Here is a 17186-nt window from a genome sequence, read left to right as displayed (position 1 = left end):
GACTGAGAAAATGCCCACGTGCATCGCCAATTGCTTGCCAAACTTTTGTCGGGGCAGTTTAAATTCTCTTATGGGAATTTGATACGCGGAAAATTAACAAAAACTAACCACGATTCAACTTTACCCGCTCAGTGTATGAAGGTGCAATCCAAAAATATTTGTTACTAGGATTGAAGTATCAGAAGAGAGCTTCCATTTGAGCGCTGGTGGGTTAAAAATGGTTACCTAGCTCAAAAGTTGTCTAGGCTTGAAAATGGGAGAAAATCACCTTTTTTCGATTTTTTACGAAAATCAGCGAGTTTTCTCTATTTTTAAAATTCTTATAACTTTTGATCCGAGCCGTTAACTTCAACTATCCGGGGCTAAAATTAAAGCTCTTTTCTTCTTCTTTTGTTTTGAAAATTTAGATTAACACTTAAGTTTTACGATTAGCTATATATATATATATATATATATATATATATATATATATATATATATATATATATATATATATATATATATATATATATATATATATATATATATATATATATATATATAGATATATAGCGAAACAAAAGTCAAAAAACAGCCATAATTGATAGGCATATATATAGCTGATCAAAATATTAAAGGTTTAATTCAAATTTTCAAAACGAAAGTAGAAAGAAAGAGCTTTATAGTAGTACGTTTAAAAAATATTCATCAAAAATGTTCTTGTTTTATGTAAAAGAGAGAATGTAATTTTACAAAATAAGGCCTGTTTAATTGTATTCCCTGTTTTACTAATTAACCTTAAAATTACTCCACAAAGCTGACTGTAATATATTTTGAAACGGTCTGTTAAGTGTTAGTAGGCGACCGTGTGAGATTCGTGACACAGGGTTATTGATAAGGAGGAAAACACACTGGAAGAATGATGATTGACGTAGATCCACCCCACATCTGTCAGTTGAGTGGAAGATCCACTAGAGGAGAGCGGCCCGTGTGTTGTAGAAAATGAGTAGGGGATATCCACTATGCATGCTCCACACTCTTAGGTAAATCACGTAGCTTCAGACTGATATGTATGAGGTACTACTATTTGAGTCCGGAACCAGATAGCTCCACCTAAGAGCAGGGAACTACCTTCCTGATCCGGTGGAGTACCTGATGGGAGAAAGGAGGGAATGAAAATATTCAATAAAAGGGTTTCGCTATAATCATTATTATATTCAGGAATTATAATCATTTGTTATTTCAATTGATTTAACATGGATCTCTGAAACTATAGGAGGAGGGAGTGGACTGCACGCATATTGTTCGAGAGCCTTGGGCTCATAGACTACTGAGTATGGATAAAACCGCAGCAAGCGGCGAGAACTAACGTTCATCAAGTACTCAGTTTGAGAGCCAGATGATTAATGCTCGCTGCTAGCTCCGGGGCTTCTTATATACCCGTGTCGTTCCCTCTCTCCTATGCTTGCATTATATGCTTGCACGCCATCTGCCTGCGCTTAGGTAGACAATTTACAAGATGGCTACTAGCGCCACTCACTTCGCCGGCAAGTTATTTGTTGCTGCTCTCTTATGTCCCAGGTGGAGCCTGCCGTCTCAAATTAAAATATTCTTTTTGGTCGAAAATGTTTTTATCGTGCCACATCGCTGTATCTTTACCGCATGGACCATGTAAAATTACCGCATTACGGAAATCCGTATTGCATCGTAATTTTTCAGGTAAGTTTACCGAAATGTTGTCATTTTACCGCTTGACCGGTATATTTACCATGCTCAGCGTAGGTCTCGATTGTTGCCCACGCTCACCAATGTAATCTTCCCTCAAAATTTTTTACAGTGGGGGCGGGGGGGGGGCAAACTCACAACGGCCGTGGAAACGAGTCGAAGAGAAGAGAGGAAAGAAAAGATAAAGCAAGGTCCGTCGACATAAGGAATCCAAACTCCCAATCTTCAAAGGCGATGGAAGAGATATGGAAAATAGAAGAGAAATGTACGTCCCTCTTGAAGGTGCCAGAGCTCCGCTTGAGAGGAGAATCTCTTAGACCAAGAACGAGCAGTCAGGAGAATTGGGTAAGTGATGCCAGCACGAGAAATACAGGCACAAATATGTCTAACAGAGACTAAGCAGAATAGAACCAGAGCAGGCAGAAAACAGTATAGGCTCGAAAGCAAGAAGAGGAGCACATAAGCAAGCTGCTAGAGGAAGTAGACGACCTAATAGTTGACACACCGAGAGACATAAATGGCATTGTACAGCGGATTCAAAAACTCAAAGTTTGCATATAAATTTCTTTTGTGATTGTGGAAAGATATCTAAAGTTGAATCAAGGTTAACTGAAATACTTTTGTGTTCGATTACAACACTCATGATAATTATTTAGTCGTATAGCATAAGTTTGCATTCACATCAGTGTTGGAGTCGAAATCAGAAGTTTTTCAGTTAAGGTCGAATCAACTTTAAATATCTTTTCATAATCACAAAAGTAACCTGTATGCAAAATATGAGCTCTCTAGACCTGTTAGTTTTTGAATGAGAATAAATGCAAAAATGGAAAAACAGGTATCGGTCTCAAAATCTCTCACAATTATTAAAAGTCAAAATTCTAATTACCTAATACCTTGACAAAAAAGCCAAAACATTTATCACTTTCTCCACGTAAAAATATGCTAGAAACCAGAAATACAATGTGCTAGAGATAGTAGTTTCTGCGTAACTGGCTATAAGTAAAATTTGACCTGCTCAATTAAAAAATTCGCATGAGCCTGGATGTGAAAATATGAACGAAAACAGTTAAATCAGAATCATCTAGGTTACATATTTCTAGGTAACATAGGAAGTGGCAGTGTCATATTTTAGTTGTCTAGTAGCCTTTTTACAATTCATTGTAATTCATTGTCATTACAAGAGCATTGTATAATGATAGACTTAAACTTACTGACTCGGATACTGAACTTTTCTTTAAATTCACCTCTCAAACCTCACCGAGGGCGACTTTGGGCACAGAGACACAGTATATTTTCAAACTCTTTATTCTTTTAATTGAACTTCTCACTAACATTTAAAGAAAAAACTAAATAATATTCACACACTTTATTACTACTTCAATTAGGGTTAGGGTGCCACTTTTCAATACAAATGTTGTAATACTACACACTCTTGGTAATGATTAATTTTTACTAAAATTTCTTGCTAGTTATATTACATATATTTTATCTGTTATCAAGGTTTCCACATTTCATTTTAAACACCTCAAATATTTCTACCCGGGTTATGAGTTACCCACACAGCATGAAAGATTTCAATGAAAGATTTCAATGAATTATTTCGAAATATTTCAGTGAAATATATCCACGGAATATTTCTGAAACCTTCCAGTAATATTCCATAGAAGTGGAAATATTTCGTGAAATATTTCAGAAATATTCCATAAATATTTTGTTGGAATCTATGAAATTCCTTTTTAAATATTTCAATATGTTCTTTAGGAAATCTTACATAAATATTTCATAAAATATTGCTCAGAATTATTTACTTAATAATACACTGAAATATTTTGCGGAAGATTTTTGGAATCTTTTTTAAACATTTTTTTGGAACTTTTGTAACGAATTTTTAAACATTTATCAAAAAATTTATGAAATATTCCATAGATATATCTTGTAAACTTTTACATAATTATTTCTTCATTATTACAATGGAATATTTCTTAAAATATTTATGAAATAATTCTTTAATATTTTATTGGAACTCTTAAAATAAATTTTAACTCTAGCTGCCTGCGCATGAATTCATACTGGATCAATTATGTGTTTGTACCTGCTGTCAAACTATGGAGTTATTCTTTATATTCAAAAACAAAAGGGGTTCGAATTAACGAATTAACGAATTAACATGACTATTATTCTATACACGTAGGGAAACAAAAGATAGTATTGAACAATTAGGATGTACAGATTTACGCCAACAGTGGGGACAAATCATACAAAAGACCAGCGATGCTAATGCAGCTGAACCATACCTGTTGGAAAAGGTCGATAGAAGTCGATTAGATCACTTATCGACTTGAATAGTGAATCTTAATTTCACTTTTTGCATTAGAACTTGATAAAAAGTGATAAAACACGATAAAAATCAATATAAATCGATAAAACTTAATATGAAAAATTACAATTGAAATTGATAGAATTTCAAGAAGATCATGGTCTATCGATTTCAATTGCAATTTATCATATTGAGTATTATCGACTTATATCGATTTTTATCGTATTTTATCACGTTTTATCAAGTTCTAATGCAAAAAATGGAATTAAGATTCACTATTCAAGTCAACTGAAATCTTATAGACTTTAATGGTGAATTCTAATCGATTTCAATCGATTTCTATTCACTTTTTCCAGCAGGGATTTTATAAATTTTGTCATGGGGCTTCTCTCGTAGAAAATACGCCATAAGATATGGCCGGTGAATAACTACTGGACATATTTTCTTAGCATAATATGTCAACATAATATGCCCACATTATGTTGAGTACTTGACTCCACCAATAGGTTCATAACCTAAAATCTATAAACTTAATAATCAACTTTCTTTTTAAGCAGTACATTTTAAAATCATCTACGTTTAAAAAAAGGATTTTACAATAAATTATGAAAATACAAGGCAATGTGTTAAGAGCAGTAACCTAACCTTGAATATTCATACATACAAATTTATATATAATCACACTCAAAACTTACTAACATATATGTATACTATTCTGGCATGCATGTTTTTATGTAAGTGTGGATATTAGAAGATACATCAAGTGAAATTTGTGTGTTCAACATTATCAACGATGAAGTGTAAAAGTGATGATCTTGACAGATATTCTCCCAACTCAGTGTTTGAGTCAGTCGCAAGCAGTATCTATCATTATATTGCCTTATATGCAGTGTATTCATGCAAGATGTTTAATTTGTGATGTAGATGCTTATTTTATTATGTAGAAACAGGCTAGTTTATCTGGTCACAGTATTTAAGAAATTTTAGAATAACTTTAACTAGTCGTGAAGAAGCAATTTATTATAATACTAATGTATCTATTAATATGGAGAAGGTCAAACAAATTTTTGTGCTAAAATAAAATAACACTACTTGGTACAAAGAGAGAAGCCAAAGAATTACTGGATCCATATGTTATAATTTATTTACGTACATGAAAAGTGGACACAATGAAATAGACTGGAACAAAAAATTACAATCAACGTACAAATCTATGTTTAAAGGAAATGAGCATACCTTAAGAGGTGAAGAAGGAGAAATCAAGGCAAAAGCTGCTTATAAACAACTTTATTCATCTCTAACAGAAGTCGTCATTATTGGTCTTTGCAAGGCAGCTTATGTGTAAGGAAGGTTTAGAAAACAATTACAACATTTTTTTCTTTGTCTTCCTTAAACGTTTTGGCGGTCAATGTCGCCCTCATCAGGAAAATCTGTCGAGATCAAATTTATTTTGCGATATTGTCCGACGAAACGTTGAAGTAAGACAAAGAAAAAGATGTAATTTTTTCTTAACCTTCCTCACACACAAGCTGTCCCGAGGGGACCAATACCTTAGGAGACGACTTCTTCTTGTCTATGTATAGGGATTTGTTGACGTCAACATGATTTTATTTCATGATGATCTATTGTCAAGGTAGGAACAGTCGAAATAGAAAAATAAAATCTCTATATAAAAAAGTCATGACCGGATGAAGTGAAGCCAAGAATGCGTCAATATGATTGGCTCATGTAGTGCGCATGCGTCAAAAGTATCGTTAGAATTTTTTGATTTGTTTTTGATTTCTAAAATTGATTCTAATATTAAAAATGTAATATAATACTATAATACATATCAAATTATAATTTGTGTATTTATAATATTCTAGAGACATTCTACTCTCGAGACTATTCTATTCTCGAGACATAACCTTAAAATTTTAAAAGGAAGTTGGCGACGAAACCGCGGCAATTTTGAAATTTATATGAGCGCGAAATGAATCATATATTGTAAAGTTTGATATATTTCCGTGATAGACAACAAATATTAAAAATATCAATCAAGTATTTATATTCCATTTGATAAGTTAATGAAATTATAGTCTAATACAGTGCGCGCAGCGCACTGCATGCGCCAAGTCTAGTACTAATAAAACGTTGGGCGTGCAGAAGGCACGGCTCGGCCGACTCAGCTGGATGCCCGCGTGATTTCACACGAGCCCGCGGAGGCGGCGCGGATCCAGGATTAGTCAATAATAATTTCCTTGCGGTTAGCATAAAACTTAGGCTTACTATTTATTGAAGGTTTGGCATACTCAACGTATCTGACGGGCGGATGCTAGCTACCAGCACGCGATTGAGATGAGAGAGAGAGAGAGAGAGAGAGAGAGAGAGAGAGAGAGAGAGAGAGAGAGAGAGAGAGAGAGGAGGCTCAAAGTCGCCCGAATAAACGAGAAGTCGATAAGAATTGTACTTACTGATATCAGTGCTCTACAACGTATGTTGCCGAATTTCAATCACTCTCGATACTTATTCTCTCTCTCTCTCTCTCTCTCTCTCTCTCTTGGTCTCTCATATGCTGCGCCTTTAGTTATAGCTGTAACAAAGACGGTATTCTACAGAATGTTGATTCTGTCCCGGAAAGACGTCGTAACGTGCTCAACTTGCATTTATTGCACTGCAACCGTTACAGTACGGCACAAGAAAGGCATTCTGCTGCATTATTCTGATTTATTTTATTGTTGTAGTCCTATACTACATTTCTGAGCACTGATCAGTTTGGGAGACGTTTGAAAACAGTTTTAATGCATAAATATATTCTTTATTTCTGCACAAAAGTAACCGAGTATACCTTAATTCGAAAATACTCTTTCGCGCATTGTTTGAGTTGGCACGGGAGCTGCGTATTATGGATGAGCGAGCGGATCAATAGGCGTAACCGCAGGACTTCTCGTGCGCGAATCTCCTCGAGGGATGGAAGAGTTCGCAGCAGCCGCGGTTCTTGAACGCACACTCCTCCATCCTGTAGTTGCACTTCTCCTCGTGGAGCTCCTTGCGCCCGATCCTGGGCCTGACGCGGCAGCCGAACTCGGCCCACCTGCAGTCGGTCTGCTGCTCCGGGTCGACGAACGGCTGGAAGCCGCCCCCGCAGTCGTAGGGCGGACACTCCTCGTAATGGGGCTGGCCGTTGTAGTTGCACTTGGACTCGTGGGTCTGCTTGCGCCAGAGCGGCATGCGCACCCTGCAGCCCCGGTCGCGGAAGCGGCACTCGACCATGCGGTTCTGGTCCTCGTCAACCACGCGGCAGCTGCCGTGCAACTGCTCGCCCAGCTCCTCGACGAGCGAGCCCACGGGGCCGCTGCTCCGGTCCTTGTAGATGCACAGCTCCTCGTGCTGGCGCACTCGCCAGTGCGGAGCGCGCACGTTGCAGCCGACCGCCCGGTAGCGGCAGGGCACGCGCTCGGGGTCGTCGTCGGGCTCACCGCAGGCCGGCGGCTGCAGCTCCTCGCTGTGGTGTTTGTACTGGCATCTGAAAGAGCGACGGCAAGTCGGCTTATCTACGAAATCGGCGTAAAACTCCCTCGAACGACAGGTCGATAAATCTCAGTATCTCACCTGGAGACGTGCATATCCCTCAGGAGGGGCACGAACTTGGCCGTGCAGCCCAAATGCGCGTACGGGCAATCCAGGAGCTCCTGGTCCTCGCGCGGGGGCGAGGGCGGCTGCCAGCCGTGCAAGTGTTGCCGGCGCTCGTGCTCGTGAAAGTCGTGGAGCTGAGGGGCGCTGGGTGGATAGGGCTGCGGCATATGCGGCGGATGCGGCATCATGTGCGTTGGCGGCGGAGGGTCGTAGGGAGCCGCACTCTCCGGAGGCAGCTCGCTCAGTGGCTGCAGACACTGCGGGCACGAGTAGTAGTACGGCCGGCACCGGTGACAGATCACGTGGTTGTTGATGCACGTGAACCTGCGAATCGTCGAAACAAAAGGTCATTTTTTTCGCCGAATTTCAATTACACGATCTATGCAGCAAGCTGCTTTGTTGTTTGCGCTCGCGAATCGAGCGTCGCGATAGCCGCATAAAATGACGCAAATATCGCGTATATAGCCCGATGAGTCACGTTGTAGCTTCGCACTCCGACGCCGATATGAATTCAATAAAGAGGTCCAGCTGTGTTGTGCATCATTGGATTTCGCTAAACTTGAACATGGATCGACCATATAGTATGCCGACAAAGGAGTTCTCGTGCGCAGCTCCTAGCTGCCACGTTTATAAAAAACAAAGAGCTAAAATTCGTCAAGGTGTCTCCACCTAGCTCGGAACATCGCAAGTGCAATCGCTGTTGTCGCTAGCTGTCATCGCCGGGTATTTACATTCTGCTCTCGCGCAGGTGAGAATTTCTGTTTCGCGACGCCCACCGTCAGACCGGCGATAAGGGAATTGGAGATCGTATATCTATGACTCGTATCTAAAATTAAACGTTCGAGAAACAATAACACTCGTCGTGCCTCTTTTCTTCCAATCGCATTATTTCGAGCGAGTGTCGAGTGAATTTCGGACAGAGCAAAGAGAAAAATTACCTGGGCGAGTAGGCCATCTCGATGAGGCATATCGGGCATAATCCCTCGCTCTTAAACTTCTCGTGCAAACTCGGATATAGATGCGACATCTCGTCGGCTGGAGTGAGAGGAAGAAGGTCGCGATGCAAATGTCTCCAAATTTAACGGCTGATCCGCACGGCAGCAGCGCTGAAACGAGAAAAGCAGGTATAAGAATAAAAATCGTTTCGCGATGAGTAAGACAGCGCGCGCGTGGACGCGAACGGCTCTCACGTGACGTGTTTCCTCGTTCGCGCTTCACAACCGAATGCGTCGTCGTCGTCGTCCCTGGCGCGTTACCTCGAGCGCTTTTTTCTCTTATCAGTCTGTAGGCGCTGTTACACACAGCCCGAGAGCGCGATAGAGCCGAGTCTTTATACCGCCGCGGATTATATACCTACATATTTTCGGCGCTGCGCGTACGCGTCGAAAAATGCGAGAGATGAATATTAATGCGCGCGCGAAAAAAAGCGAGCGAAAGAATGATCGATCGAGCGGGTGCACTGGACGCGTCACGTCACGTCTCTGCGGTCATGATCAATACGGACATGACGCGTAGTTTGCGCCCAGCAGCGGACCATCGCGCGCCGTGTATATATTTCGGCGCAAAGTAAATACACCTATGCATAGGCGCAGGCGGCGTCCCGAGGGGGGTCGCGCGCATTTTGAGTTACGTCAGCCAAGTGCTACAGACCGTGAGAAAGAGGGGCGGGGGGGGGGGGGAGGAGGCTCGGGTCCTCGGCTGACACTGACAGTTCATTATCCGGCTCTGAAAAATATTCGTCCGAGATTCGCGCGAGCCGCGGCGCGACAACGTGCCTCGGCCTCCTCGAATTCGATCCCTCGACGCGCTGTATATAGCGCTCCGACGACTACTGCCCGCGCCCGGATTAATCACGACGTTCATTTGCCCTCTCGTCGAGGAATATTTGAATATTTTATTGCTGATTTCGTACGCGTACGCTCGCGTTTCGCGCTAAATGCTACTAATCCCTTTTGGGAACTGTGTGCGCGATGATTAACAGTTTTCCTTGAACGCGAGCGTCCATACCACTCATGACTAAAGCTTTTTTGTAAGTTACAACTATTGTATCAACGAGTATCCACACACGTCATTAATTCTGTGAAGAGGATATTACTAGACGCATGCTTGTTATTTTCAGTAATGAATTTCATTTGTTCTTAAGCGCCAGCTTCCTGCATCTTTTATGCATATTATGATTATCTTCATCTCGCTCGCCCTTGACATCTGCGGGATCCGAAGTTTGAGTGAAAAAGTACACGCGGACCCCTGCAAGCATGTTTCATACATCAGTGTGATATTCCATACTCGCACCTTGTTACGGCTCCTGTCACCCCTCGTGTGTAAATCCCTGTGTCGCATCAAAGATCTTTGAATTCCCAGGTCGTCGCGAGCTGTAATATGCGCTGACCATAAGTCATTTATGTAAATATCAGTGTCCCATAAAGTGATATTCAAATTTTGCGGTCTTGTACATCAATCATTGCAGAGCAATTTTTCTAGATATCCTAGATACATATGCAAGCATGTTATTGTAATTACACTTTTGTCGCGATTATTCTATGCTAAGGCATTTTTATTCAAACATAATTTTTACTCTAAGACTGGATGATGTTAGGTTTCGTCGCAGACGCACGATGTCATTTGTGACGGTATAAGCTTAAAAACCGCTTATCTAAGTCACCGACATTCTCTTGGAAGGCTTCTGTCCAACGTCAAAAGCTATATTCTTATAATGACCATGTCATGCATTCATTTCATTTTGCGTATCGTGTTGGGGTGAGTTTCGACTTGAAATTTTGACTCGGATACATTCATTCCCTTTATTATTTCTTCGGGAGGGAGATTTAAATTTCAAATTTATATAATCGCACAGATGACAATCACACTCGAAGAACCACGTTCTAGTTGTTTTAGGCGTATAAATTTTCAACATCTCCATACGAGGAGCTCTCTTTTTTCGGCAAGACGTATTCTGCCCGGCCACGACGTGGCGGCGCGCAGCGTCTTGTTATGCAAAGTTATTCGCATATCAACTTGGAAATACACGGCTACACTCGAGAGGGGATATTCACGCGGATCTCTGTACATCTCCTTATCTTCTCCGAATCAGAATCGCGAGAGTTGGTCGCCTATACATACGTATATAATATCATACACAGAACGTGTCGAACACGAAGCCACTGCGCCTTGCAAAAGCTCAACGGCTCGCTCTCCGTCGACATAGCTCTCGTGTGTATCTCTTTATGAAAATAGGGCGCGACGCGATACGTGATCCCTATAGATGTTTTCGTTATACCATACGAGACGAATAATAAGTCAATCGCGACAGCTATATATGTATAATAGTAGAGCGGCACGAGCCAAGCTAAGTAGATTCGGAAAGCGGATATAATGTACTTTTGTATGCGGCCAGGCTGCGAAGCTTGTGGCAGCGCTCCAAACCGGACGCGGTATGGCCTTCACCTCGTCAGGAGAGAAAGAAAGAGTTCGAGATTAAAAAGTCGCAATCAGCAATTATACGACAAACCTCCCTTGGCTTTACGCTTCAAAACTTCGTACTTTGTCTAGTTAATTGATTAAGGATCATTTTGACAAATTCATCTACTGATAAGTTTGATTGCGATGACATTTATTGCTTTAATATTCCAGCTTTTCAAAACGCAGCACGATCTGTAATAAGGGGAGTTTTCAATTTCCCTCCTACATGTAGCACAATGTGCCTTTCGAAGTCTTGAATGCGCAAGCCTCACTATTTGTTCAAAAATTTCTTGTCACAAAAAATCGGACCAAGATAATTTTTTGTAGAAAAGCTAACTTAATCAAACAATTTTGCTCTTGGACTTCATGCAGTACAATACAAGTACGATACAGCAGGAGCGCATAACACGGGATGAATAAATTATTAGGGCATAAAAAATTCAGCTTTCACTTCGAGTTTAACGATCGTTTCTTTAAAATATTTGACAAATTTTTAATTTAGCGATACAATTTTGATTAGATTATGTGCTGACTCTTAAATTTAGCATTGTGTTGCGCTGGGCTCATGTTCCCAATAGTGCTGTATTTTCAATGTATTAATCATCAATGCGATGATTGAAGCTTCATAACGTTTATTGATGCGAAAAAATGTCACGTAATTGTGATTCATGGGTGATCATCGTATACATTGTATAATTTGCATGTGTAGAATTAACAAAGATATTGCTTGATTTGTGAGCGGATAAATAAGCGCTTATTCGTATCAAACTTTCAAATGTTTATTAATCACATTTTCAGTTCTCATTAGAATGAATAACGCTAGCGCATGACGTGTAATCTCATTATTTATATACGCCGCACGCATGACCATGCATCATGTAGGTATTACGCAGCGCGATATACTATTTAAAATTTATTATAAAAATTTGTTCGATGTTTGTTCTCTCAAAACAAGCGTTGTCGCGGGTGTAATTACATTTTTACAACGAACGCATATGGCAATTGCGATTACTTCATAGCACTTTTCAAAGTGAGCATAATCACGTAATTATAGTTGTTTCAATAAACGCAGTGTGTAAAAGTGCAATTTCTCGCGAGCGAAATGGATACAGCCGAATTCGGGATGATGTTCTCGTAAGCTCGCTTGATACGTTCGGATCTCTGCGTTTCCTCAATAATTAATCAGATGAGCATGATAAGCCGGGATGCAGCGAATGCCAAAACAAAACTTGGAGCTCGTAAACAATCTCCCATGCGCTCCGGCTTCGCAACAGCGGCGTATTTACAGTGTTAGAAGCGCTTGCCATTATCCTTTTAGTTTCCGCTTCCCGCTCTCGCTCGAACGTCTAGCTATATATATGTAGAGAGTGTACACATATATGCGATGTATATTTCGAGGCTGGCAGAGCTGAGCGGGCTCGTTAGATGGCGCTTTCCGCACGGCTGGCCGCGAGTTTCGTTGCGCAATCGATGGCGCTACCTATGTACGCGTATGGCTGGCTGGCTGACTGTGCGCTGCTCGCGCCGGCGGGGATAGCCCTATGGAGCCGAATGAAGCCGAGACACCGCGAGTGACTAAGCCGCGCGAGGACGACGGAGAAAGCGAGAGAGAGAGAGAGAGAGAGAGAGAGAGAGAGAGAGAGAGAGAGAGAGAGAGAGAGAGAGAGAGAGAGAGAGAGAGAGAGCGAGACAAGGACGGCGATAGGGAAATCCGACGAGTGTTACGCGCGATCTCCACTATGTTGTTGTGAGAAACTTTCTATCTGCAGCGCGCACCGTCACGCATTTTGGTGACCGATCGACAGCAATTACGGCACGTCGATCGCGGATCGGTATCGACGATTCGCACGTGAAATCGAGCGAATTGGCAGGTGTGAAATTAAAAAATGCCGTAGGCATAAGCACTTAAGCAGCCAACGGGCCTGTGTGCATCGATCGTTTCGATGCGCAAAACGCGAATTTCGACTGCAAACAATGAGTCATCCAAGTTTAAATTCCACTTGGAAGAGGAGTGGCGACGCGGCAGCACAGTGAGCGAGACGGAGCGTAATAAAGTCCGCAGAGCGCGAGGGAGAGGGAGCGAGAAAGAGCGAGAAAGGGAGTCCCCGGCGTCGTGTGAGTGTGACTTAGCGCAGCAGCGAAAGAGCGCTCGGTAGGTAAGGCAGGGAGCGCGAGCTGTGCGAGCGAGAGGAGAGCAGCTGGCTCGCGTCGGCGCACGAGTCCCCGGCGCGCGATTGGCCGGCGATGATGTCATGCAGTCGCCCCTAGGTCTGTGATATCGTCTGCGGGCTTTTCCGCTTCTGCAGTCCACAACGAGCGAGCGAGCGGCGTACCAGCAGCAGCGCCGCTCTCCCTCACTCGCTATTATTCTGTCATACACACATGCACACACACACGCACACACACACACACACACACCGTAGGCCGCGCTCGCAGCAAAACACGAGTTTACGCGACGCACGCATCACGCTCTGTGCGTGGAACGTTGCCGTGCCTTCCGGGAGTTTCCCTCCGCGTTCTGTGCCGTGAGAGCCGAGCTCTGGAGCAGCAGCAGTCGACGGCTACGTCGTGCATCGCATCCAGGCCTCCGCAGCAGCAGCAGCAGCAGCAGCAGCAGCAGCAGCAGCAGCAGCTATCTCCGCGCGCATGCAACGTCCTTCAACTCTCGAGAGGTGAGTCATCATCCAGTCGGCGGACGCGCGCGCGCGCACTCACTCGCCGAGCCAGCCACGTTTTTTCCTCTGTATGCGTGCACATACAGAGGACCTACTCTCCCGTGTATCGGCTATATACGCGCATATGCGCCGGACCGAGAGCGCTTTAATAAACAGGTTCATTCACACCGAACGCCAAGATATCGCGCAAACGCGATGACGTATCTGCGCGCGCGAGCCCAGCATGGGGAATACCTCCGACACTTTTTTCTTCTGCTACAGCGCTCCTCCTTCGCTCTCGAGCGCACGGAGAAAAGCAACTTTTTTGTTTCGCTTTTCCGAGCAGCGCTTTAATTTTGAGGAAACGGCTACGCAGCCTTGTTTGGTATGCCCGGTATGTGTGCCACCCGAGTCGTGAGCAGAAGTCCAGAATAGCCGCTGTATATTATTGTACAGCGGTGATCATACTCGCGTTTGATCTCGCGGCGATTATTCGGTCGGGAAAAATCCTTCATCTTGACCATCGCGCTTCTGTGCCACGATCCCGGCGCCGTATTGTGTTTTCTTTCGACGCTGCGAGCGCGCGGCTCTGTGTATGTTGTTGTATGTGCCGAGCGGCTATGAGTCACTTTAAACTCTTTTGTCTAGTCATAAATAATCGCCGCGCAGGCGAGCCTTGGAAAAGTTTCTTTTTTTCCTGTATATTTATACGATTCCGACAAAACGAAGCGTTGCTGTAACACACTGCTCCGACTGTCGAGTTGAAAAGTGGAAAAACCGCGGAATACGGCAGAGCTAAAAACGAGATAGTACTTATCGCAGAGCGAGAGAGAGAGAGAGAGAGAGAGAGAGAGAGAGAGAGAGAGAGAGAGAGAGAGAGAAAAGTGCACGTGGAGGAAGATTTATCCGCTTTCGCTCTCTCCCCCTTCCGCTTTCTGCGCTCTGCGATTGCCCGTGCATATGCACACGTACACGGACGCACGCAGCGGTCGATGTCTTATGCAGTCCTCGAGACGTCGAGATTTTTTTCTGGGACACGTTCTCCTCGATTTTTTACTTGTGCCTCTGTGTACACATTGAGTTCCACGCGAGCGGCCTCAGCTATACTCTTGAATTCCCTGGCTTTGTACACGTATAGTCCTCGACGAACTTTCCTGCGCTTTCATCGTCGTGCATAAATTGCAGATTCGCGGACGTACTTAGTGACGCACCGGGTACGTAAGGTTTTGTTTATTTGCTCTTTCATTTCATCTGAATCCGAATAACGTTCTACGCGCGATCATCAAACGAGTGTTCGATTTCCTTATCAGCGCGAAAGACTGACTACTTAAATATTTGTTTACACTGGAATGAAGAAGCAGTGTTGGGTACATCGAGAGAAAAAGTTGTTCCCATTAATACGTAGAAGCACGTTGTCGGGTATCATCGACCGATACCAATGGCGAGGCGATTAATTGTGATTGACGAAGCTGATAGCGACATAAATATGATAATCCAGATTGATCAGGCAGTGCCCGTATCGGAGAAATACTCGACGAGAAAAATGCGAAACACTCCGGACGCGCGTAAAAGTCGATCTGATTTGTGCGCTTCAAAAAAGACACGGCTGTGTACGCGCGTTGTTACGTACAGCGCGTCTTAGCGGGTTAGTTTGCATAATGGAATGCGCTCGACCGCCGCCGCGGCGGCGCCTGCGGTGCGGAGATCAGCTCGGGAATGAAGTCGCTGTATAGAGCGATTGGAAAGCAAGGAAGCCGCGATTACGAGGTGTTGGCATCGCTTTGCTAATTATCGCTAACGCAAGTATACACTACACGAGGGCTCTCTCCGCAGCGTTGTTGTTGCGCACCGGCTGAATCAACGCGCGAGTAGCCTAGACATCCGTCGCCGCATAATTGCGCTGCAGGCTGCGTAGCGCTTGAAACAATTTGGACTGCGAGCGCGCTGCTGGTGGTGCTGTACTCGCGCCGCCGCTGCGATGAGTCACGCCAGTGTTATTCTTGTATTTTTATAGCGCCACTCGCTCGGTGCTTTCTAAATTTGACTTCCGAGCCGCAGATAAACAAAGACTCCGCCGAGGCCTCTCCGATGCTCTCTCCCTTCCTCGTGTGCGGTTCTAGTCATGCTCGCAAAGACTCTCGTTTATTTTTCGACGAGTAGAGCGCTGCACACAAGGCGCACATTGTCGGCTACACATTTTTCTCTCGGCACCAGCTGATTGAGCTCAGAGCACGCGCGATTGTTGCGTAATATTCGACTTTGTGTCAACATGTTTTTTAACAAACTGCGCGCAGTTGGGGTGGCGAATTGACTCCACCCTCGACCGGCTCTTTGTGTAATAATAAAAGCAGCTCGGGTGACCTTAAGGTCCGAGACAATCGATGAGAGCAGCCAGCTACGTACGCTCTCATCGAAAAAGCCCCCTGAAACCGTGCACGGCCGACTGCACCTGCGCGCACGCGAAAAAACAATGACGACCCCGCAGCGGAGAAACTGGAGTTTATAAATATATGTGGGACATCGAACCCTGCATACTCGGCGGCTCCCTTTGGCGAACCTTGCTCAGCGCTTGCACCAGTGATTCCGGTCCGGAGCATCGGGACACGTACGTGTGCCCCGGGAAACTGCGGCGACGCGGCGTTCACGGCCTCCTTCTCGTCCGCACTGTGTCGCGCGCGTAGTTTATTCTCCACGGCACAAAGGGCTGCAGTTTCGCTCCGGCAGAAACTTGCTCGCAGCGAATTATTTTTCCACGTCCCGACAGCTTAAGATCTTGGCAGGAGTTCGTCCCCTGATGCACTTTGCTGGCTCTAATTACGGAGCATTTGTTTTTCCCGGCCCGCCGCTCTCTCGAGGAATCGTTAATAAAGCCGGATTCGACTGGCTCCTTCTCTCTCCGACGAGCACCGAATTTTTTCGAAGCGAAATTATTTTGTCATTTTGCACCCGGCAGGTTCCAGCGACTCGCCTGCATCAAAACTTCAGCTGACGAACTTTGCGCAGGGTCAAAAGCGCTTCGGGCTGAAAAGTAATTACTGCGCAAAATGTATTCGCAGACTTTCCAGCGCTCCGAACTTGCGTTTAAATAATAAAATGGGCATATTTTTACGGCGGTGACGTAAAGGGTTCGAACAGCGTAGGTAAATGAATTTCACAGGCATGATCGTGGAAAATCAATCAGCGCGTGCTACGACGTGTATGAAACAAGATTATGCCCTTAAAAGTCGACGGCGCACATTGTTATTTTAAAAACCGCCGGCGGATAGCCAGCGCATATTTTCTCCGCTACACATCATTTTCCATCCGCATAACCGTTGACTCATTCGCGCGATTTATTTTTACGCAGTGTACAACCTTTCAAGGCCAGCCGTCTCTTTCATAAGAATCGCTGCAAGTGAGTCCGGAGAGCGGTAGAGTCGCCTCGTCGAACGGACAAT

At 43.9% G+C, this 17186-nt stretch overlaps 2 protein-coding genes across 5 annotated transcripts in view; one reads left to right on the top strand and one right to left on the bottom strand.

Annotated features, from left to right (window-relative positions):
* The window catches only part of LOC100120618 (heat shock protein DDB_G0288861), a 116616-nt gene that overhangs the window by 36228 nt on the left and 63202 nt on the right, over positions 1 to 17186 (top strand). Inside the window, exon 1 of one of the 4 annotated variants that reach the window (XM_008213839.3) lies at positions 13519 to 13767. The exons of the other annotated variants lie outside the window; for them this stretch is intronic. The gene's annotated coding sequence lies outside the window, so the exon portion shown is untranslated. Of the gene's footprint in view, positions 1 to 13518; positions 13768 to 17186 lie in introns of those variants that run through there. 4 annotated transcript variants of the gene reach the window in all.
* LOC100678053 lies at positions 6797 to 9035 on the bottom strand. The gene is made up of 4 exons (XM_003427651.5): positions 8827 to 9035; positions 8575 to 8742; positions 7613 to 7960; positions 6797 to 7526 (listed from the first exon to the last, which is right to left on the bottom strand). Exons 2-4 carry the CDS (start codon positions 8661 to 8663, stop codon positions 6923 to 6925), a joined length of 1041 nt encoding a protein of 346 aa, XP_003427699.1. The 5' UTR covers positions 8664 to 8742; positions 8827 to 9035; the 3' UTR covers positions 6797 to 6922.

Source organism: Nasonia vitripennis, chromosome 2 (assembly GCF_009193385.2).
Source record: "Nasonia vitripennis strain AsymCx chromosome 2, Nvit_psr_1.1, whole genome shotgun sequence".
Classification (NCBI taxonomy): Eukaryota; Metazoa; Arthropoda; class Insecta; order Hymenoptera; family Pteromalidae; genus Nasonia; species Nasonia vitripennis.
The sequence above is the reverse complement of the archived record's forward strand: the minus strand, read 5'-3'. Positions and strand labels throughout refer to the sequence as shown.

Bases quoted from the DNA above. Each gene is read 5' to 3' on its own strand.
- LOC100678053 (XM_003427651.5), bottom strand. From the start codon at position 8,663: ATGTCGCATCTATATCCGAGTTTGCACGAGAAGTTTAAGAGCGAGGGA. The intron at 7,961-8,574 runs GTAATTTTTCTC...GACGATTCGCAG, and splicing joins GAGATGGCCTACTCGCCCAG to GTTCACGTGCATCAACAACC. The intron at 7,527-7,612 runs GTGAGATACTGA...TCGCTCTTTCAG, and splicing joins AGGGATATGCACGTCTCCAG to ATGCCAGTACAAACACCACA.